The sequence below is a fragment of the Acinonyx jubatus genome, chromosome C1, assembly GCF_027475565.1.
Source record: "Acinonyx jubatus isolate Ajub_Pintada_27869175 chromosome C1, VMU_Ajub_asm_v1.0, whole genome shotgun sequence".
NCBI classification, from domain to species: Eukaryota; Metazoa; Chordata; class Mammalia; order Carnivora; family Felidae; genus Acinonyx; species Acinonyx jubatus.
This window is the reverse complement of record NC_069381.1, coordinates 52,024,970-52,050,262: the sequence shown is the minus strand read 5'-3', so window position 1 is coordinate 52,050,262 and position 25,293 is coordinate 52,024,970. Positions and strand designations below refer to the sequence as shown.

At 39.7% G+C, this 25,293-nt stretch overlaps 1 protein-coding gene across 2 annotated transcripts in view; it reads right to left on the bottom strand.

The window, feature by feature from the left end:
• Positions 1–25,293, bottom strand: part of ROR1 (receptor tyrosine kinase like orphan receptor 1) — a 466,977-nt gene that overhangs the window by 118,741 nt on the left and 322,943 nt on the right. For both annotated transcript variants that reach the window (XM_053214186.1, XM_027058998.2), the window contains 2 exons: positions 9,387–9,674; positions 8,683–8,713 (listed from right to left, as the gene is read on the bottom strand). In XM_053214186.1, the coding sequence (XP_053070161.1) occupies positions 8,683–8,713; positions 9,387–9,648 (293 nt within the window). In that variant the 5' untranslated portion in view covers positions 9,649–9,674. The remainder of the gene's footprint in view (positions 1–8,682; positions 8,714–9,386; positions 9,675–25,293) is intronic.

The following is a 25,293-nucleotide window of genomic DNA, read 5'->3' as shown; positions in this document are numbered from 1 at the left end:
GGGTTGGAATGCCTCAAAAGCCCATCTCCAGAGAACTAGCACTATTTGAGCAGTCTAGCAGCATGCTGAAAAAGTTCTATTTACAGGGCTTGTCTTTATTTGACTAGATTTAGAACCTCTCAGTAGGAAAAGCCCTAGCTTCAGGACATTTGTTGAAAAAGACTCATAGTTGCCTGGGGTAGCAACACAAGTTGGGAAAAACAAGAGCCTGGCCAAAAAATTCAAAAGCTCAAAGGGGAGATTTAAGGAATAAGATGTTCCTAGGGGGCTCTGAAAATCTCTGACATATTTCTGGGGAGATAGAAGGATGTGTTCATGTGAGGGGCTTGTGCATGCCCAGAAAAGCCTTACTGTCTCACCTCTGGCAGGAAATGGAAGCAAAGGCAGTGTTAAAAACTACTGGAGTGCTGAAGGCATGGCCTCAAACACACCCAGAGCCCCTCGGCAAAGGGTGGGAGAATTACTGGTTTAAGAAAATCTCTGTCCTCCTTTGACAGTAAGCCAATTGAGCAAAGACTTCAGTAGCCACAGATGATAGGGAAGATAGACTAAATAGAATTATTCCAGGGAAGTCACTAAACAAACAATAGCAACAACAGCACACGCCAACATCAGAGGAAAGGTGATCTAATTTGAGTTGCCGTCTTACTTTAAATGTCCAGTTTTCACATAAAAGACCTCAAAAGCCAAAGTAATCTTGATAAAGAAAAACAAAACTGGAGGTGCCACAATTCTAGATTTCAAAATATACTACAAACAGTATGGTACTGGCACAAAAGTAGACATACAGATCAATAGAACAGAACAGAGAGCCTAAAACTAAACCTACATTTACATGATCAATTCATCTATGACAAAGGAGGCAAGAATATATGATAGGGAAAAGACAGTCTCTTCAATGGTGCTGGAATGGTGCTGGAAAAATTGGACAGCTACATGTAAAAGAATGAAACTGGACCCTATCTTACACCATATATAAAAATAAACTCAAACCAGATTAAAGACCTAAATATGAGACCTGAAACCATAAAAATTCTAGAAGAGAACACAGGCAGGAATTTCTTTGACATTGGCTATAGCAACATTTTTCTAGACATGCCTCCTCAGGCAAGAGAAACAAAAGCAAAGATAAACTATTGGGACTACATCGAAATAAAACTTTTGCATAGCGAAGTCAACAAAATAAAAGACAACCTATGGAATGGGAGAAGATATATGCAAATGACATATCCTATTAGGGGTTAATATCCAAAATATATAAAGATCTTAGACAACACAAAAAGATCCCCACAAATAGTCTAGTTTTTAAAAATGGTGGGAGGTGACCTGGGTGGCTTAGTCAGCTAAGTGTCCATTTCTTGATTTTGGCTCAGGTCATGATCTCACGGTCATGAGATGGAGCCTGGATTGGGCTCCACAATGACAGCACAGAGCCTGCTTGGGATTCTCTCTCTGTCCCTCCCCCGCTCACACTATCTCAAAATAAATAAATAAACATTTTTAAAAAATGGGAAGGAGGCCATTTTTCTAAAGAAGACAAACATGACCAAGGGACACATGGAAAGATGCTTAACATCACTTATCATCAGGGAAATGCAAATCAAAACCACAAGGAGATATCACCTCACACCCGTTAAAATGGCTAAAATCAAAGAGACAAGAAATAACAAGTGTCGGTGAGGATGTGGAGAAAAAGGAACCCTTGTACACTGCTGATGAGAAATATTAAGTTGGTGTAGCCACTGTAGAAAATGGTATAGAGGTTCTTCAAAAACTTAAAAATATAAGTACAATATGATCCAGTAATTCCACTACTGGATATTTACCCAAAGAAAACAAAAACACTAATTCTAAAAGATATACGCATCACTATGTTTCCTGTAGCATTATTTTTTTTTAAATTTTTTTTAACGTTTATTTATTTTTGAGACAGAGAGAGACAGAGCATGAACAGGGGAGGGGCAGAGAGAGAGGGAGACAGAATCTGAAACAGGCTCCAGGCTCTGAGCGGTCAGCACAGAGCCCGACGCGGGGCTCGAACTCACAGACCGTGAGATCATGACCTGAGCCGAAGTCGGACGCTTAACCGACCGAGCCACCCAGGCGCCCCCCTGTAGCATTATTTACAATAGTCAAGATACAGAAGCAATCTAAGTGCTCACTGATAGACAAATGGATAAGGAAAAAGTGGTATATATGTGTGTGTGTGTGTGTGTGTGTGTGTGTGTGTATATATATATATACAAAGATATATATGTGTATATATATATATACACAAAGATATATATGTGTATATATATATATATATATATACACACAAAGATATATATGTATGTATATATATTTTTTTCTGTGTGTGTATGTCTCTCTCTCTGCCCCTCCTCCACTCATGCTGTCTCTCTCTCTCAAAAATAAACAAACATTAAAAAATAAAACAAAAAAATCAATGTAACAGATCACATCGATATAATAAAGTTTTAAAAAAAGACATGATCATCTCAATAGACATAGAAAAAGCATCTGGCAAAATCAAACACACTCTCATAATAAAAAAAATCACACAACTTGAGGCCCCTGGGTGACTCAGTCAGTTAAGCGTCTGACTTTGGCTCAGGTCATGATCTCATAGTTGTGGGTTCAAGCCCCACATCAGGCTCCGTGCTGACAGCTAGGAGCCTGGAGCCTGCTTCGGATTCTGTGCCTTTCTCTCTGTATCTCCCCTGCTCGCATTTTGTCTGTCTGTATGTCTCTCTCTCTTTTAAAAATAAATAAACATTTTAAAAATAATTTTTTTAAATAACACCACAAAATAAGAATAAAAGAATAAAGGAAATGTGGTTTATATATACAATGGAATACTACTTGGCAATGAGAAAGAATGAAATCTGGCCATTTGTAGCAACGTGGATGGAACTGGAGAGTATTATGCTAAGTGAAATAAGTCAGGCAGAGAAAGACAGATACCATATGTTTTCACTCATATGTAGATCTTGAGAAACTTAACAGAAGACCATGGGGGAGGGAAAGGGGGGAAAAAGTTACAGAGAGGGAGGGAGGCAAACCATAAGAGACTCTTAAATACTGAGAACAAACTGAAGGTTGATGGAGGTCGGGGAGAGGGGAAAGTGAGTGATGGGCATTGAGGAGGGCACCTGTTGGGATGAGCACTGGGTGTTGTATGGAAACCAATTTGACAATAAATTATGTTTAATATAAAAAAAGGATAAAAGAAAATGTCCTCAATCTGATAAACACATTTACAAAAAACCCACAGTTAGCATCATAAAAGCTTTCCTCTTAGAATAAAGAAAAAGACCAGAATGTCCATTCTTGCCACTTCTATTTAACATTGTACTGAAGTTTCTAGCTACAGTAATTAGGCAGGAAAAATAAAAATGAAAATCATATAGATTGAAAAGGAAAAATTGAAACAATATCTATTTGCAGATGATATGATCTTGTACATAGAAAATCATAAGGAATCCACAAAAAAACTATTAGGGCAAATAAATGAGCTCGGTATAGGTGCAAAATACAAGATCAATTTACAAAAATCAGTTTTATCTCTATAGAGTTGCAATGAAGAATCTGAAAGCGAAATAAAAAAAAACAAATTCCATTTCTAATAGCATGAGAAATAATAAAATATTTAGAAATAAATTCAACAGAAGAGGAGCAAGTCTTGAATATTGATATGTACAAAACATCAGTGAAAGAAATTTAACATATGGAAAAAGCCTGAACTCATGGATTGGAAGATTTAATGTTTTTAGATGGCAATACTACCCAAATTAATCTACAGATTCATTGAATCCTTATCAAAACTCTAGCTGGCTTTTAGGCAGAAATTGACAGGCTAACTCTAAAATTCACATGAAAATGCAATAGGCCCCAGAATAGCTCCCCCAAAAAATCTTGAAAAAGGAGGTCAAGGATAATGTTGCGGAATGTGATGGTCAGATTTATGTGTCAAGTTGGCATAGAAAGGATGAAGTACTGATATATGCTGTAACATGAATAAATCCTGAAAACATGCTAAGTGAGGGAAGCCAGACACAAAAGGACAAACAGTATATGACTCTACTTACATGAAATATCTAGAATAGGCAAACTCATAGAGACATAAAGTAGATTGGAGATTATCAGGGGATGAAAAGAGTTTCTTTATGAGATAATGAGAATGTTCTGAAATAAGATAGTGGTGAAGGTTATACAAACTCTGTGAATATACTAAAAACACTAAGTTTTATACTTTAAAATGGCCAATTTGATGGTATGTGAACTATATTTCAGTAAAACTGTTTTGTTTTTGTTTTTTTTTAAAGAAGGGTCCCTTCCCTGGACCTACTGAAAAATAAGTTTAATATACATATGGGGTCCTCTGCCTCTTGGGATCTGGCACTCAGGGCTGCCATAATGTAACCAAACCTTAAACATCCACCCCTGTGACTAACACTGTTCTGCCCCAGGGATCATTTTTCTACATCCCTTGCCCTAGGTTCTTAGAACAGAAGGCAACCGTGATTGTATACTGTGAAAGTCTGTGTGTTGAGTGACTACCAATGGAGGAGATGGGCCCTGCTTGGAGCACAGGAAGGACTGCAGTGGCAAAAATACTTCAGGAAGAGAAGAGATTAATCAACATGTCAAATTCTTCCTCAGTGGATTCTTGCACAAGAAACTATCATTCTCAATATTACCAAGCATCCATTCTCTTATTTTTCTTTATATTCTGAAAGTTCTTACAAATTAGGATAATATTTGCAAGATTATAGTCTCATGGCTGGGAATAATTTCACAATATTAAGTGTTACGAGTTGAACTGTGTTCCCTCAAAATTCATATGTTGAAGTCCTAATCCCCAGGACCTTAAAATGTGACTTTATTTGGAAATAGGGTCTTTACAGGGGTAATTAAGTTAAAATGAGGTCATTGGAGTGGGTCATAAATGGTGTCATTATAAAAAGGGGAAACTTGGGGACACCTGGCTGGGTCAGTCAGTAGGGCATGTAACTCTTGACCTTAGGATTGTGAGTTCGAGCTCCACGTTGGGTATAGAGATTACTTAAAAATAAAATCTTTAAAAAAAGGTGGGGGGGATTTGGAGACATGCGCACAGAGGGAGAATGCCATGTAAATATCATGGCAGAAATTGAGATGATGCATTGACAAGCCAAAGAATTATGGTAGGTCACCAGAAGAAGACAGAAATCTTTCTTCACAGCCTTCAGAACAAATTAACCTTGCCAACATCTTGATTTAGAACTTCTAAGCTCTAGAACTGTAAGACAATAAATTTCTGTCGTTTAAGCCAATTCAGTATTCTTTGTTACAGCAGCTGTAGAAAACTAACACATTAAACAATTTATATTGTTCTTAGATTTGTGCAGATATAGGATAACATGAAGCATGATGCTGACTTACAGATGAAATTACATATTGTATAATAATATGATATAATATTTTGTAATATCATGTGATTACTTATCATATGACACCATATGTAATATATATGATAATATATACTATAACAACCTATACAATATATAATAGGTTAATGATTACATTATATTATTATAATGTTTCATTATATATTGTGCAATATCATGTGATTCTTTATCATATGGTCCCATTACTATGTTTGAATATGCTATATAAAGTTCTTAGTTCATTTGCTATAATTCTTAGCAAATTGAACTATTGCTTTAGGAATTTAATAATTACAGCTGCTACTGGCTCAGGGAGTACAATTTCTTCAAATTAAAATTAGTTTTAAAAAACTAAATATTACAATAACTGAAGAAAGTTTTTGTCTAACTTGGCATTGTTGTCAAAAGAATGCATGCTAAAATCTCGTGTAAAAGTCTGTGTAAAATGACAAAAGCAGTCATTTTGCTGAAATGAAGGCAATAAAACAATAATGGAACTAATATATAACAATCTATGAATCATATATAATATCTCTGGCCATGAACAAAACACCCAGACAAGCATAATAATGATTAAAGTAGTCATTTTTGATAGTTCTTGGCTTGTAGTCATACACAAACCATAACTTTATAAGTATTTTTTGATTTTGTCATTATGAAGGTATATTTGTCAATGTGAGAGGACAGAACATATTTCATTTAACAGTTTGCTAGCTTGATTTATAACTTCTAAATATTTAGACGTGTGGTATGTGGGCCTCCACTTGTACTCATGCCCTGGGCCCTATAATTGTTAGGGGTGGGCCAGGACCCAGCAATGACAGAAGAAATAAAGCCTGAAGCTAAGAACAGAAGCCAAACTAACGTCTCAGGCTTGCTCCTACTACATAGTAAAATGCCATTCCATAAGCTTCATGTGGAAACCTGATGTAGTCTCTACAAGGAGTGACAAGTGTCTCACCACCTTTGCCTTCCTAGACCATTATCTCAAGGACCCTCCAAGTCCTCCATTGGAGATTGTGTAGCTTTGTGGTCTCAGATGGCACTTGGCCTTCACCAGGATTCATTCACCCAAAACATTTTGCTATGTCGTGGACTTGCATTGTACTTTGCAGTCACTCTGCTGCACCACCTTCAAGTAAACAGAGCAATGTTTCAGCTACATTTCACTCCTACCTTGGAAAAAATATTGTGCAGTTTGACAAAAGACTTTCAGAGCAACCCTCAAAGCTGTGATAGTCACCATGGCTATCATTTTGTTACATTCTACCTGACCTCTTGTAGTGAGATCTGCCTGCTTGTTGGGGGCTATAAGGATAGGGAAGGAAGCTAGCATTCTATCTCGGTTACAGAAGAACTCTTAGAAATAGGGTTCAGTGGTGGCAGCAGTGAAAAGAGAAAAAAAGTAGGATATGTCACCAGTTTCTAACAGAAAGAGAAAAAAGTCCATCAAAATGCCAACTGGCAATGCCAAAACAAGTATGTAGACTGTCCTACAAAAGGCCCCATGGGATTTCCAACTTCGATTGTATTTTACTGTAGCTCCCTCCAAGCTAACATGGCAACTGTACATTTCATGCTCCTGCTACTAATCTGATGGATAATCAGACAGCTAACATGAAACAGGGGGGCCTGACATCAAAGGATAATTTTAGCTGCGGCTGAGCATCGTTAAGGACATCAATATCTTCTCCATAGATATCAGCTCATGAAAGCGGTACACTATCTTTGTATAAAATTGAAAACCATGAGAGACTCAGACTGGGCTCATCAGAAAGATGGTAACAAAGGAAGAATGAAAACTTCAAGAAGTAAGGACATATACATGTTTAAAAATAATTTTGATAATAAAAAAGTAATTCTCTGATGCAAATACAACAGGTAGGACGTCAGTTGCTCAGTGCTTCATAGTAAAGGCAGATTAGTGAACTGCATTCATCAAACTTGGACGCAGATTATCTGCCACATTTGAAGCACAGATTAATATGAACAAATAAGGCACCAGGGTGGGAAGCATTTTTACAGCAAGTAACAAAAGTTTTAATCTCAGTTTAAATAAGACTTCAAAAGGATTCCACATATCAACCAATAGTGAGATTTAAAAAAAAAAAAAAAAAAAAAAGATAAACTTCAAGAATGCAAAGCAGAGCAACCAAAACTGCAGACCTGTTTTAAGATCAATCAATATTTTCTACCTAGACGAGTAGAATGCAATTAGCACTTGGGTGATTTTAAAGGCTCTTTTACAGTTGCCTTTAACTGGCTGATGAAATAACAGAACAGTGTGGCCGAGGGCCAATGTTTATTTTTACCCATTACCTGTTTTATTAATGGGATTGTGGGCCACTGGGCCTCCAGGCACACACAAATATATTAAAATATCCCACACTGTAATTAAGTGGCACAGAGGGGATTAGAGCAAATTAAGTGGCTGTTATATTTGCTGTGGGTGTAGTCTAGGTCAGACATTCTGATGCTCTCGTGGTAGAGCCCCAATAAATTTTACTTCGGAAGCGTATCTTCGGAAGAAGATATCTTCTTGCAGAGCAAGGGTTTTTAATAAATGGCTCTCTCCACCTAAATAAAAATATAAAGAAAAATGCCCCAAGTGGGTGCTCCTACAGTGAAAGAATAGAACACCATAGCCAGGGGAAAGATCGAGCGCATCAAGAATAGCATCAGTTAAAGAAATGAGATCTTTAGATTCCAGTAACAAAGGACTCAAAATGAATCGAACTTGTGTGTAACTCTCAAACCTGGCACAGGGCTTTCTTCCCCTATGTGAGTCAGAACTTCTGTCTCTGGGTTCTTTTAAGGCAATAAAAATAAGGTGATCACCCAACTGTTGGCCTGTTGGATAACTAGAGCATCAGGAATGCAACACTATCAGATACACAGAAGAGAGCCTTTCAGGCTAAAAATCTAAGCCAGCACGGTATTGTTTTTTGTTTGATTTGACCAAATCCACTGTGGCAACTAAATGTTAGATTAATTTTAAAATAGAAAATGTAAGCAGATATTTGCTTTCATCAACATGTTCACAACCAACATGACCACACTTGAGGTTACTGCCGGTGCTGGTCTCTTGTGAATCTTCATATCAGAGAAAAAGCAAAATGGAATGAGGGTAGGGCAAAATGGAATGAAATCTGGAACAGTGTTTTGGCCCAAGAAGAGGACAACTTTGCCTTTGCCCTAAAAAACCTTTGGAGAAACACTTCGAAGTGACAAGAAGGGAGATAAATGTACTTACGAGGATCCTGGACTTGCAGTGGGAGGGGGGCCTGGAGAAAGGAAAGGAAAGAAAAAAAAAAAAAACAGTCAGTCTAGGTTATTGGAGGGTGAGTGTGGGTACAGTCAAACCATTCCAGATTGAAGTTCTCAACCACCCTGAGGTGATATTTATTTTTCTGGGATTTATTATTTTGCTTCAGTTCCCCACAACCACCTCGAAGAAAAAAAAACATACCAGTGAGAACCTGTCTATACCCCACACAGTTCAGGGCCTGGAAAATGCTAAGACAAGAGCTAACAAATGAGTCACTAGAGTAGGCATCCTCATGCTGCATGGGGAGTCTGCAGGGGGAGGCTGAGTGGTTATAGGATCACATGGATTGGGACAGCAGGAGTCTTTGATGGCATCTTGACAGAGAAAGGGCATACATGTGTCGAACTTCCCATCTTCTCTCCCACTGGCATGGTGGTTTAGAGCAGGGCTCTGGGATCAGACAGATCGGGACTCCACTCCTGCTCTACTATTTACCAGCTGGGCAACCACGCGCATGCTACTTAACTACTGGGTCTTGGCCTACTTACTTGTAAAATGGATGCATCTGTACCAGCTTTCGGGTTGCCAGGCACATAGGACATTCTCAGTGTGTTCCCTGTTCCCTCCCTCCTCACCCTCAGGGAGAATGATGGCCAAAGGCCATCCCCAGCAGGAAGGAGGTGGCTTACCAAACTTGACGAACAAGACTCCCGTGGTAGAAACCACCTTCTTGCCATTTGTTGCCACGCACTGGAAGTAGCCTGTATCTGTGGTGTCAAGATTTCTAATCCGCAGTCTAGAGCCATAGTTGGTTGCCCGAAATGAGATCCTCCGGGGCTCCTGGACCACAGGTGCATCATTTTTGAACCAGCGGATGGTAGGAGGTGGATTGCCAGAGACTTTGCAGTGCAGTTCAGCTGTCTGCCCCAGGGACGTGGTGATGTTATTCATCGGTTCATCAAGGGTCAGGTAAGAATCTGTGAGCACAGGGTGAAGGAGGCAGATGAGAGGGGCAGACAGCTAACGAGCATCTCCAGGCAACCCCAATCCACTCCAATGTGCCCCAGCACCAGAGAGAAACTGAACAAGAGAGGCATGGTGGAGACAGACAAGGCATGAAATTTTACATTTACTGAGACCCCCCCGACTGCTAAACAATCATCCACGGAGTCTGCTGCTTACAAGGAAATGTGATACTAACCATCGCTTAAAACCCAAAGTTTTCAAATGATTATATAGTAACTCGTGGATAAGTAAATGTACTTTCTAAGCCAAGACAGAATGAAATTTTGTGTTTCAAAGTACAGAAATATACATGTGCCTTGTTACAGACTCAAACAGTACAGTGAAGAAGAAAAAGCAGCAAAATTCACCTCAAATCTCTCTGCTCCCAAATAACATCATTCTTAACACTCTGGCAAAGATTCTTTCAGTTTATCTACTTTTGATAAAAAAGCATGAAAAACTGGAAAAGTGGGAGCACATATTTACATCCACAGGGCACAAGATCAAGAAGGATGCTGAATCTTCTTGCCAGTGATATAAGCGTTACAAAGGCCAGCCAGGTCACTGGCAGACGAAGTAATGAGGCAATGAATATTTCCATAATGTTACTCATATCAACCATTAACATGTTACAATATACAATTCTATAGATTCAACTTCTAATTGAGACATAATTTACATTTTAGGAAATGTACCAATCTAAAGGTATACATTTCCATAAGTATTGACAAATGCATATATCCATGTAACCAATACCCTTACCAAGAGAGAGAGCATCATGAACATCCCAGAAAGTACCCCGAGGATCCTTTGTAGTCAATCCTTGCTTCCACCTGCACCCTTGCCTCCATTCTAGGCAACTGCAGTTCTGATTTCTATCATCATAATTTTGTCTGTTCTACAATTTCATACAAATAGAATCATACTGTACGTACACTTTGTGTTTGGCTTCTTAGAGATTTATTACATGAAACATTTTAAAAATGAAATAAATTTTATGTAAGCATATTCCTCAATACTACATTTTAAACCTCACATTGATATTACTTGCAGAATCCAGTTGCAGAGAAAATAATTTGTTACTTAAAAATTAAGTTCAATATATATATATTTTTAATTGGTCTCTTATACATAAGGACTTTTCTTTGGCTTCGTTTTCCCAGACCAGCCATTCTTGGGTCTCTCCTGCCATACCCTCCCATTGTCCCCTGTAATTCCCTGAACCCCAACCTGGGATGGCTTATTAAGCAGCTGTCCTCTCTGCAGGACTATAAACCCATAAGGGCAAGCATCTAGAATTTTTTTTTTAATGTTTTTAAATTTATTTTTAGAGGAGAGAGAGAGAGAGAGACAGAGCATGGGTGGGGGAGGAGCAGAGAGAGAGGGAGACACAGAATTCAAAGCAGGCTCCAGGCTCTATGATGTCAGCACAGAGCCCGATGCGGGGCTCAAACTCACAAACAGCGAGATCATGACCTGAGCCGAAGTCTGCCACTCAACCGACTGAGCCACCCAGGCGCCCCTAGAATGTTTTGGTCATCACTGCATCTTCAGTGTATCCTACTGTCTAGCAGCATTGTCCAATAGAACTCTTTGTAATGATGGAAATGTTCTATAATCTACATTGTCTAAATGGTAGCTGCTAGCTACAGGTGAGCTACTGAGTACATGATATGTAACTAAAGCTACTGAGGAACTGCATTTTTCAATTAAATTTGAACGGCCACACGTGACTAGTAGCTACTGTATGGTACAGCACAGGCAGAGCATAGTAGATTTGTTGAATTTAATGGAACTCTGTTGAAAAATAACCTTGTTTTGGAGATATCTAAGGTGTTAATTTAAGTACCCAAATTGCTATAAAAATGCTTTCATAAATGTCCAAAATAAATGACTCGTTGTTTACCTTAATTTTCCACAAAAAGATTGGGGAGAAATGTCAAAGTCTAGGCAGCCCCACAGAAGTACGTCACACATGTGAATGACATTTATCATATGTGAGTGGTAGAAAACAGATTAAGTATGACGATCACTCACTGTGTTACTGTAATGACACTTTTCATCCCACTTAAACCACTGAATAATTATCCTTCATAACAGAATCACAAGCCCATAAATTAGTTTGCTAATGCCTTGCTTCTTTATATTCTGATCTTTATCTCTGATATTGTTCCTATAATCTATATACATATATACTCAATCTGTGAATGTGTTTGCTGATAGATATACGCACATGTGTTCCTAAGGTGTTTGAGCTACGACCAGACTAGACAGACTAATTAACAGGTGACTTTATGGTGCTGTCATCATGGCTTCACAGACCCATCTCCTACCTAGAGAATAGCTAACTTTGTAGCCTCTGTAGAAAAGAAACATAGAGATAGCAATGCCAATATAAACATAGTGAATAATCCTCCATTGGGCAGGTTCTGAAATTCTATTGATTGGGTTTGAATTCTGGGTCTGCCCCCAGTTATCTGAGTGACCTTAGGCAAGCTACTTAACCTCTGAGTACCTCAGAGGCAACTGAAAAAATAGGAATAATAAATCAGGCAAAATTGTTAGAGCATTAAAATTAAATTGGGTAATACATGGGATGCACTTAAACTAGTGCTGGGCAAAAAAGTAAGCACTCAAAATGTTAATCACTGTTATTGTGATTCTTCTTATAATAACAATTTTTGTATAATACTTTTCAGGTTACTCAATCTCATGTTCTCCTCTAACAATCTGGTAAAGTAGGAAAGAAGCATTAATTATCATGATGAGGAAATCACATCTCAGAGATGCACTGACTGGCCCCATGGTTTTACAGAGAGCTGCACATTGTCCCCAGAGCCTCCAGCACTAATGGCCTTCAATTCTTAGGCTCAGCCAAGCACTTAAAGTTCAACTGAGCCAGCTGGCCAATACGGTAGTGAGAACAGATAGACTATTTACAATCCTATAGTATGCCAGGGGATTTACCTCAGTATTCACCCGCTCAATAGCCCCACACGGGAGGAATTGTTATCATTGCTTTACAATGAGGAGACCTAGGGCCAGAGAGGTTAAGTGACTTGCTCAAGGTCACATGGCTGAACTGAGGTCTAAGCCAGACCTCTCTGACTTCCATTCCACCAGACAGCTTTGGCAGCTCGAGCCTCACTGGGGGGTGGGGACAGAATTCAAACTTCGGCCCTAAAATAGAGCAAGCTGGGGACACACATACACACCCACGTGCCCTTAAGTCCTGCCAGGATTGTCTAGTTAATGGGTCTAAGCTTCAGCCATTGTTCTGGTTTCCCTCCAGAGGCCAGGTAACTCACCTGACCTGGTATCAGGTTCCCCTGCCTATTCCCTGGCAAGCCCTTCTCCCTGAGGGCCTGTTTTCTGTCCTTTAATAGGGTGGGTCCAGCCTTTAGCTGGAGGGGTCTCCAGAGTGACAAGAGGTGTCATCACCTAGGTACCTCCACAGCCTGGCTCTCCCCTCCCAGATTTCTACCTTCTTTCAATATTGAAGCTACCCAACACCAAGCCACACTCCCCAGAGGCCAGGGTAATAGCTGCTGGGTGCATGCCTCAAGGGTTAACATTACCTGCTGAGTTTTAGTCAAAAACCAAAGTCACTTCTCTTTCATTTTCCCAGACAAGTGGTTGCAGCCAAAGCCCAGCAAGCTTTATGGCCAAGCCCACATATCATATAAAAAGGTGAACTGCCACTTTAAACTATGTCTTTGGCTCTAAACTGCAATTACTTTACATGATACCAGAAGCACAGGCACACAGAGTTTTAAGTTTTTTCTTCTAAAAACATAAATTAGGCAAGAACCAGAGAGTTCCATAAAGGAAGATAGTCTTTCAAGTACCCTGTGAAGGTGTACTTATATTTATTGAAAACAAATTAGTGAGGGCTGATCTAAGGCACAAAATCAACCTTCATAGACTCTGGAGCCAGAATGCCTGAATTCATGTCCTGGTTCTGCCACTTATCAGCTGTGTGACCTTGGGCAAATTACTTAACCTCTCTGTGTCTCAGTTTTGTCATCTGTGAAGTTAGTATACTAGTATCTTCCTAATAGGGCTATTTCAAGGATTACATGAATTAATACATAGCAAGTGCTTTGACAAGGGTCTGGCCGCAAGCAGCATGTGAGTTTCTGGTATTAGCTATATTTTTCTTTTCTTTTTCTTACAAATATCTTATTCATAAAAGTAGGGGGGTGATCCTTCATCCAACTGATTGGTGCCTGGCCAAGTCTGGCAGATTTACAGCAAAGGACACCTGAGGGGTGAAGTCACCTGCCTGAGATCACATAACTAATAACAAATAGGGAAGAGTGGTTAATTTGTCCATGAAGTTCTATAAAAAATCTGCCTAAAAATACAAAGGAGGATTACAGGGCATCTTGAAATCAGTGTAGTAGCTGGCCCAAGCGGTATATGTCCAGAGAGAACAAAGGAAGCATAAACAAATCTTTGTGTTTACGGAACAAAGGAGACTTGCCACAAATGCAGGGAATTTGGTTTTAACTTTTCACTGATAAAGAATAATGTTCAAATTTGTTTGCCATCTGTAGCTGCTCACTTAGAACAAGCAAATGGTCTGGTCCTCAGTTTGGCAAAGACTAGAAGCATCAGAACAACATTTGGCCTAAACAACATGAAAGCATTCTGTGACTGGAATAAGATAAAATAAAATAAAAACACATGTCTGTATCATTACTATCAGTCTTGTTGTTAACAAGCCCCTGGCTACGATCCATTCTCTTTCCAGAACCAGCTGGATCCTTCTGTAGCAGCCTCATGGACCACACTCGGGGATCCACTCTCTTCTCCACTCCCAAAGCTTGGTGTGGCCACTGCAGGCTCTGACCTCTGACAATGTGTGCTTGAGCCACGTCATTCTTCTTTCCCTTCTTCCTCAGGCCACAAATGTTGGCAGACTGGCCAGTAGCAGGTGGGGTATAATCTGGCTTGAGAGAGAAAAATATTCCAATTCTGCTGACTCTACCCTCTAGTTTTGTGTTACTGTGTCTCCCAGTGGTGGTACTGGTAGTAATGATGATAATGATAAAAACATCAACAATGATGGTACAATAGTGATAGTGATACTAGTTAAGACCTAAAGGGTATTTACTATTATGGCATGTGTTGTTACAAACTATTGTTGTTATTCTCATCTCACACATCAGAAATCCAAGGCACAGAGAGGGTAAGAAAGTTGTTCAAGACCCCACGGACAGTAAGTACAAGTAAATCAAATTATTGATTCAATGCAATTATGATCAAAATCCCAGCAAGACATTTTATGGATACGGACAAACTGGTTCTAAAGTTTATATGGAAAGGCAAAAGATCCAGAATAGCCAAAACAGTATTTAGGGAGAAGATCAAAGTTGGAGGACTGACATACCCAAGTTCAAGTCTTGATATAAAACTACAGTAATCAAGATAGTGTGAAAGAATGGACAAATAGATCAATGAAATAGAGCAGAGAGCCCAGAAATAGACACACATAAATACAGTCAACTGATCTTTGACGAAAAGCAAAGGCAATAGAAAGGAACAAAGAGAATCTTTTCAACAAACAGTGCTAGGACAACTGTACATCCACAGGCAAAAAAAAAAAAAAAAAAAAAAAAGGAAGAGTCTAGACACAGATCTTACACCTTTCACAAAAATTAACTCAAAATGGATCACAAACCCAAATGTGAAATGCAAAATTATAAAACTCCTGGCAGATAACTTAGGAGAAAATCTAGATGATCTTGAACACCAAAATGACTTTTTAGATACTACCCAGAAGATATGATCCATCAAAGGAGTAATTGATAAGCTGGACTTCATTAAAGGTAAAAAACTTGTGCTCTGCAGAAGACAATGTCAAGAGAATGAGAAGAAAAGCCACAATATAGGAGGAAATATTTGCAAAAGAAACATCTGATAAAGGAATGTTGCCCAAAATATACAAAGAACTTAAAAAAAAATTTTAATGTTTATTTTTGAGAGAGAGAGAGCAGGAGGAGGGGAGAGGCCAAAAGAAAGGGAGACACCAAATCCAAAGCAGGCTCTAGGCTCTGAGCTGCCAATACAGAGCCCAACGCAGGGCTCGGACTCACGAACTGTGAGATCATGACCTGAGCTGAAGTCAGACGCTTAACTGACTGAGCCATCCAGGAGCCCCAAGAATTCTTAAAACTCAATGAGAAAGCAAAAACCTGATTAAAAAACAGTCTAAGACTTTAACAGATACCTCATCAAAGATACAAAAATGGCAAATAAGCATGTGAAAAAATCTCCATATCAGATGTCATCAGGTAAATGAAAATTAAAACAAGATACCACTATATACCTATTAGAATGGCCAAAATACAGAACACTGACAATGCCAAATGTTGGTGAAGATGTGAAGTAACAGGAACTCTCATTCATTGCTAGTGGGAATGCAAAATGTTATAGCTACTCTGGAGGAGAGTTTGGCAGTTTCTTACAAAACTAAACATATTATTACCATATGATCTATCAATCTTGCTCCTTGGCATTTACCCCAAGGTGATGAAGGCTTAATATTCACACAAAACCCTTCATACAGATGTTTGTAGATTTATTCACAACTGCCAAAACCTTGAAGAAAACCTTCAGTGGGTGAATGGATAAACTGTAGTACATCTAGACAATGGAATATTATTCAGCACTAAAAGAAAATGAACTATCAAGCCATGAAAAGACATGAAGGAAACTTAAGTGCATATTATTATTATTATTTTAATATAATTTATTATCAAATTGGTTTCCATACAACACCCAGTGCTCATCCCAACAAGTGTCCTCGTTAATGCCCATCACCCACTTGCCCCTCTCTCCTACCCCCCATCAACCTTCAGTTTGTTCTCTGTATCTAAGAGTCTCTTATGATTTGCCTCTCTCCCTCTCCATAACCTTTTTTCCCCTCCCCCTCCCCCAAGGTCTTCTGTTAAGTTTCTCAAGATCCACATATGAGGGAAAACATATGGTATCTTTCTGTGACTGACTTATTTCACTTAAGTGCATATTATTAAGTGAAAAAAGTCAATCTGAAAAAGCTGCATGTTGTACAATTTCAACTATATGACACTCTGGAAAAGGTAAAACCATAGAGATAGAAAAAGATCAGCGGTTGCCAGGGGATTGGTGGGGGGGCAGGCAGGGGATGAATGAATAAGCGGGACATAGAGGATTCTTAGGGCGCTCTATAATGGGGGGGGGTACATGTCATTACAACCAATAGAATGTACAACATCAAGAGTGAACTGTAATATAAACTATAGGCTTTAGATGGTTATGATGTGTTCACCAATTGTATGATGTTGTGGGAGGATGTTGATAATGGGGAAGGCTATGCATGAGTGGCAGCGGGGGGTATATACAAAATCTCTGTATCTTACTCTTAATTTTGCTGTGAACCTAAAAACTGCTCTAAAAAGAATAGTCTTTAAAAAAATTAGATGTTCTAATTTTTTGTTCTAGGAAACAAGTTCTCAAACCTTTGGTTTCAAGACCATTAAATACTCTAAAATATTGAGGACCTCAAAGAGAAAATTTAAAAACATTTGTTTACTAATTTATTGAAATATTAAAAAATAAGCTCATTACTTATTAACATGAAAAATATATTTCAGTGAAAAATATATTTTTTATACACACATAAATAGTGAGAAGGATGGCATTGTTTTCTATCGTTGTGAATCTATTTGGCTTAAGAGCAGACAACTGGATTATACTCTTTTTGCAGTCAATCTGTTGAGATAGGTTGTTTTGGTCAAAGTATATGAAGAAAATGTGGCTTTACACAGCTGGTAAGGGGAGGGGTATTTTAATAGCCTTTTCAGATAATTTAGAATATTCTTCTGTGATACTACACTGAAATTTAACAAGTGGTAGTTTCTTAAAGGTTAGTTGTGATGTGAAATCTGATAGGGATCAGTGAACTTTTCATAACCTGTTACGTTAAAATGGATTGGTTTATCTTGCACTTTAAAGATCTTTTATCCACATACAATTTTGTAACACATGAATTGCCCATTTAGAAAACATTGGTTCAATGAATTGCCAAGATGGGTAAACTGAATTAGGTAGATTTTCCAAATGTGAACACATTTAATTACATAGTAGAGAAAAATCATTTTTGTTAATATCACCACCAATCTCATCAATAAAGACTGGAAAGTTGTCAAGCTCATGGTGGTGGCTTGGAGTTTTCCAAAATTTTAATTTTTGCTTAGAAGCTCAAATTTTATTATTGGCTAATACCATCTCCTATTTACTTGAAGTGGCAGGCTTATTTTGTTCATTTTCAAGAATACTCAAAAATAACTAACCATAGTTTGTCAATCTTTTAGTTTTTTTGGTATAGTTGACAAGCAATGTTCTATTAGTTTCAGGTGTACAACATAGTGATTCAACTTCTCTATATGTTATACTATGCTCACAAGTGCAGCTACCATCTATTACCATACAACACTATTACAATACCACTGACTATATTCCCTATGCTGTACCTTTTATTCCTGTGACTTATTCGTTTCATAAGTGGAAGGCTGTATCTCCCTCTCCTCTTCACCCCACCCCCTGCAACCATCAGTCCGTTCTCTGTATTTATAAGTCTGATTCTGCTTTCTGTTTCTTTGTTTATTCATTTGTTTTATCAGATCCCACATATGAATGAAATCATATGGTATTTGTCCTTCTCAGCCTGTCATTTTTTTTAAGTAAAAAAGTGGGCAGTTCAGTTCACAACTCAACTGCTTTTCTTTGCGACAACCATAGTATTTCAGCAGTCAGCACGTCTGGGTACCCATTTTGCCATATGGAATATTAAAGATAGGTACTCGTGGGTCAAGATTTAATTAATTTAATCATTAGCACTGCTTCACCAAAGACATTCTTTTTAAAAATTTTTTAATGTTTATTAATTTTTTTTTAATTTTTTTTAACGTTTATTTATTTTTGAGACAGAGAGAGACAGAGCATGAACGGGGGAGGGTCAGAGAGAGGGAGACACAGAATCTGAAACAGGCTCCAGGCTCCGAGCTGTCAGCACAGAGCCCAACGCAGGGCTCGAACTCGCGGACCGCGAGATCATGACCTGAGCCGAAGTTGGCCACCCAACCGACTGAGCCACCCAGGCACCCCGGATGTTTATTAATTTTTGAGAGAGAGTGAGAGAGAGGATGAGTGGGGGGACGGGCAGAGAGAGAAGGAGACACAGGATCTGAAGCAGGGTCCAGGCTCTGAGCTGTCAGCACAGAGCCTGATGTGCGGCTCAAACTCACGAACCATGAGATCATGACCTGAGCCGAAGTCTGACACTTAACCAACTGAGCCACCCAGGAACCCCTGCCTAACCATTGCTTTTGTGTAATCAAGATGGGTAAACTGCAGTTCAGAGGACTTAAAGACTTATCCCAGACCTATCCCGGCCAACAAATGGCAAAGCCAGGAGCTGGACTCCAAGCGCAGTGCTCCTTCTGTAACGCTTGACAGCTGTTCTTCACCGCCCATCTGGGCCCTGGGTTGGTATGAAGCTCTCAGAACAAACTAGTTTAGCTTAGACCCTGTGCACCATAAGCCAGAGACCTCTCTCTGTATGGCCTGCTTCCCCTTTCTGAATAAGCAGCTTGGGATTTGGGGGCAACTCTAAGTGATTATGGCACTGGCCACAAAGATCTGGGCAAAGACCTGAGCAAATTTTGGGACTCTAAATAAAAAAAAAGATTCGATATTTTTGTAACATAGGAAAATGAAATACTAGTATTCTTTTAGTGCCACCATGTCCTCCATTACCTGTAGAAAGTGATGATTATAGCTAACGCTTTTGGAGCATTTACAAGGTGCCAGACAACCATTCTAAGTACACTGTACACATTAACTTCTTAATCTTGAAAACAATCCCATGAGTTAGACCCTATTATTACCCTCATTTTAGAGATAAGGAAATGAGACACAGAGAGGTTAAGTACTTGCCTGAAGTCACACAGCTAGAAAGTGACAGAGCCAGGACCCAGACCCAGACCTTTGGACACAAGAGACCATATATTAGCCAATGCACCATTCTCAATAAACCCAGACTGTGGTCTTTCATGGTCCCCCACTTCCCTTAACCAGGACTACAGAATATTCTTGCCCTTTTTATGAGTCCATCCAGCACGTGACAATACCCACCGGCACTGAGAACAACTAAATCACTACCAGTTACATATGACATAACTAGAAGTCACCATTGAGAATGAGCTTTTTAAAATACAGTACAGGCATCGTTCACACTGATGCTTAATCAACCTAAAAAGTGAACTGTGAGAAAAAAGAAGTTAGTTTATGAGCTTTCTGGGAATTGAGACCCTATTTCCTCCTTTTTTCCTTTTTGTATTCCCCTTAGCACTCCATGTGTTATTGTGAACTTCGTAGGCATTTAATAAAGGCTGGTTGATTAAGTAAATGGAAGGCTCAAGTGTATTTCGGGCAAATGAGCTTTGGAGACACCCCATTTATTACTTACCCATTTGACAAGACGTCACATCCACAAATCCCTCCCAACATTTATTACTTAATTTTCAAAGTGCCCTCCCACTCTCCTCAGGGAGGGAGGTGGGGCCAAGAGTTATAGTCTCATTTTGACAGGTGAGGGAAACTGAGATATAAAGAGTTTAATGGTCTTTTGCCATGGCAACCCAGCCAGTCAGCCGGGGAGCCAGTCACAATTAGGCTTAGGGCCTAGGTCTTGGTATCAAAGAGGCACATGCCAAAATCCTGGTCTCCTACAGGACCGATCCTTCTCAGAAGAGGGAGGAGGCTCCCCAACATGAAATAAAATGCTTAGCTAAACATAAAGGAAGGCTGCCAAACACAGTTAGGTCATCACATTTGACTTTGAGAGAACATTCTGTTCACGCTATCAACCTGCATTCACTTTCAGCACACTTCACCATAAATACTTCTGACTCACTATCTCGGGAAATATTTTTTATCTTAATAAACTCAATGCACAACATAATCTAAATCGGCTTGCACATTCTTGAGTTGGAGCCACAAGCTGCATTTAATAAAAATCAGTGGAAATAGCAGGGGACTTCTGAATAACCGCAGTTTGTTATCTGACGTGGGGCTGCTGGGAAGTCTCGAACACACGGGGAGCAGGAGGTCGGTAAGTTGAAGGTATGGAGAGAGCTCGAGACCACTGGATGACCCCACTTGCTGGAACTTAGTTCCCACTGGAGGCACTATTTATAATAATGGCCTGTGGCATGGTAATTAAGAACATGGCTCTGGAGTTGGATGCTTGGCTTCATAGCTGAGTCCCACCTCTCACCTGCTGGTACTTAACACCTCCCCTCAGTTTCTCTGACTGTAAAATGGGGCCAATAATTGTACTCCCTCACTAATGTTCTTGTGGGGGTCAAATGAGATAATCAATTTCTGGCGCCTCCAAAGTATTCACTACAAGGAGCTACAATTAGCTACAGCCAGAGATTCTCAACCCTCCAGAACATCACTGTCGCCTGGGGAATAACAAACAAACAAAACCAACACCCATGCCTAGGTCCCATCCTTAGAGATTCTAATTTAATTGATCCTGGGTGGAGTCCATGTATAAGCATTTTTTTTTTAGATGCCTCCCAAACATTCGTCCAAACAGTCAACGGGAGAACACTTGGCTGCAGTAATTCCAAGCCCCATTGTCTGACCACTGATTTTCACCTGGCTTCCTGCTAAGCCCGGTTTTTACTGTTCAACAATCTCCAGGAGGATTCTCCACTACAATCCCTGTCATTCCGAAGAAACCAACCCAGAGACGTTACTGCACAGAAGATACCTCAGTGAAGATAAATATTTTCTGGCTGAACAAAGCTGCTACAGAGCAGAGGATGAGATGCTTAGAAGTCAAAAAGAAAAAAAGAGCTGGTCTGGGCCTACCACTCACCTTTTCTTGAGAGCTCAAGTACTAAGGCAGCAGGCTGAGCTTGGGCTGAATGACCTCTGAGTAACAAGAGAGGTTGAAAGGGTGTCTGGGGTACCAAAGACAACAAACAGCCAAATACACAGCTCCTTTCTGGGGAGCAAATGCATATACATCAGAAATGGTTCTACAAATGTGCACTTAGAGCAAAAACTCCTATAAATCTGGACTAATGGGGGAAAAGCAGCTGCCTTTATAGGTCTTTCTTTAGAAAGCACAGTAAATACACAGCAACTCAAAGGAGTTTATGAAAACTTTGCTACCTAGAGGCTTGATTTAATGAATAGGTCATTTTTACAAGTGGGCCAATTGTATGTAAATGGCCTCTTAAAAGCTCAGAGAAACTACTTTTCCCTCTTAAGTAGTTCTTAAGATCTACACAGAATGAGAATGGCTGGCCTCCAGCATTTAGACTGCTTTCTGTCCCAACTATAATTAATAAAGGTGGAGGGAGAAAGGAACAAAGGTGTTGAGCACTGATTCTATCAGGCACTTTATATATATATATGTATATATATTATTACATTTTTTCCTTTACAGAACCCTGTGATGTATATAGGTTTTTGTTACCGGATTTTAAGGAAGATACCAAAGCTAATAGAGGTTTTAGTGTTGCCATGTCTGGCATAGCCGGGATGAAATCCAGTTCTGACACCTTCTCCTGCCCCCACTTCCAACTTGTCTCCTTTCAATCTGCTATGTGATAACCTACTGTCATTAAGAACCTCTTCCATTATCAACTCACCTGAATCCATCCAGATGACATCTCATTTAAACCCCAAAGATGCCATGATCTCTACTTACCCTTATTTTTTCTCCAGGAGCAGGGTATCTAAAGGGATCACTGGCAACTGCCAACAAGGTTACTCTAGTGACTTTTAAACTTTTTTGGACTTCTGTGACTTATTTAAGTATCCAATTTATTGTACTGCAATTTTCAATCATTTTCATTATGTGGGGGTTATTGTGATTATTATTTATTTATTATTATTATTATTTATATTTTTAGGGTTATCATTTTATTCATATTTGTCACATGTATGTTTCATTTAAAATTAGAAATAATAAGAATACTTTAAAATGATGAACAGAAACAAACACAGTTAACCATCAGAATGGTGACTTGACTGGTATAATCAATCCCATCCAGTTGAAATTCACAAGGACACAAGATTCTGGCTTGAGAACTGGTCTCTGCATCTTAGAGAAATATTCCCAGCCTTATTTCTGACTCTCCTGGTCTTCATCGATCCTAACTATAAAGTAGTAATTATTTTAATTAAATCCCCATCCTCAGCTGAATGCTAGGATGATAAGTAAATTCATGGGTTTAAGAGTTCTGCCGATGTAAGGTACATCTACATTTCAAGCCATGCCTAGCAGCTTTTCACACCCCTTCAAAACCAAACTAAATAATACCAGCAAAACCATCAGCTATTACCTTGCCTCCCTAGAACTTAGAAAAGTACTAACTTGAAAACAACAAAAACAAAGGAAAGTTTTTGACTCTCAGGCTCAGGCCCTGCATGCCATCCTGCAATCTAAAAACTGCATTCTTCCCCCTTTATGGGTGGGTTATAAGCCTTTGTAAAATGCTGACAGACCCTAACTGTAGCAGGACAGGATGAGTGGGCCTGCATAATGAACTTTTAAATTACCAGAGATAGCATCTAGAAGGCCAAGCCTGAGAGATATGTTTCTAGTTTGGGCTGTGGGCCAACCCAAACAGAGCACATCATAAGTCATCTCTGCGATTTCAATACCATGGATAGGAGATGCCTCAGCGTCAGCATGATGCGTGATCCTCGCGACGGAAGCCTGTGGATGTTTCTGCACCATGCAAAGGCAACAGTTTGCCTTCAGCCCTGCTAGGAAGCCCTTTTCGAGGAAGAACCAAGCCACATTCAGGGCCTTCAAAGACAAAATCATTGTGTATTTTCACTACCCTGGCCTGACTGCGAGGCAGCGGCTTGTCCAGTCATAATAAATTCTCAAGCATTTGATGGCTCTAAGGGATGCCCAGGTGGCTTTCAAAATAAAAGTTTGCCATTCTGGCCAAGGAATTTCTATTCCTGTAGGGACCATCTCAGTTTTCTAGTCACATCTTGATTGAACAGATCCCGAATCTTTTGTGTGCCGGTCAGCATTCCAGCAAGATTCCATTGCGGCCAACATTCCAGTTTCAGGTTTTCCCAGAATATAAACGTCAGGGGACATGAAAGGGCACACAAACCATTCTTTCCCCTCTTCTCCATTCACTGTGCAAGGTTTGTATTTCAAAATTTAAAAGATCTCCTGTTAGCAGTATACTGGAGAGGACCCTGTCACCTGAAAGTTCTCTGTTAGGAATGGGGTGGTTTTGCTCTCAAATTTTGAACCAATTCCCCCCAAATTAGGCACTATCTGCTCTACTTCTTCAACAAAACAGAAAAGTACTAAGCAATCTGGAGATGGAAACTGGAAGGGGCACTATTTTCTCAGTAGTAAGAGGCAAGAGTTAACAAAGCAGACAAAGCAGGGAACACTGGGGATCTGTGCATGCCCTTTTCACTGGTACAGCACCTTCACCTTTGCACAGGTTTGCTGGGAGTAGATGCAGAAAATGTTTGATAAAAGAACAAATGGGTTGAAATGTTCGAAGATCTCTCATCCTGGCTATAGTATCAGACAAGTAAAGAAACAATCATACTAGAGTGTGATCTGAGTATGTTCAGGGTGATAGAGGACCCTAGAAAAGGGAAACTTGACCTGATTTCTGGGCCAAAGGTGACACGTAGCAATCGGTAGGAGGTATGGCCTCTGTCCTTCAGGTTCTGTGTAAGATCTTGAAGGGAAGAGGAGGAGACATCCCAGGGATCTAACTTGAAAGTATGGGTCAGAGTGAAAGTAAAGTGTATGGTCAAGATGTTGATCATTGAAGGAGATTGAGAGGGCGGTGAGACCAAAATGGGCAGGCCATGCCACAGTGGCAGAGGGGCCAGGCTGTCCCCTGTATTTCATTAGGCATAGTAGGCAAGACCCAGAGCAGAGTGGAGGGGGAGAGAAACTTCAGACTTCCTGTCCTCTTGCTGGGATCCACAGGCACTTGGGGGAGAGGAGAAAATGAAGGGGAAACAGAAGAAAAATAAGTAAATATTTATCAAATACCTATGTAGGCACTGGGGAGGTACCTGTCCCATCTCTCTTCACAAAATATTGATGGGAAAGAAACCAATAAAAATAATCAGAAAAAGGGAAGGCACAAGGGAAAAAAAATGCTGTCTTCTACTTAGGAAAGGCTGAGCATGCCCAGCTGCAGAAATCATGGAATGTATGACAGTAACAGGGGCCATTCTTGAGCTGGGCCTTGGTGGAGAGCAGAGGTTCTAAGACCAGAGAGAGCAAGCCTGGGAGAGACAGGGGCAGTGAGGGCAGAGAGCAAGAGCTATGCAGTTGCTGAGGAGAGTGGGAACATGCAAGGCGCAAGGTGCCATACTTGATGACCCTCCTGACATGACCCATGTGCATCTGCTGACACAGTGTCATCCCTACAACTTCCTCACTTTACTGTGTTCCCCAGTGGGGCATGAATGATGTTTGAAGCAGGAAGTTTCTTCCTGTAGGATTCCCCTGCACAT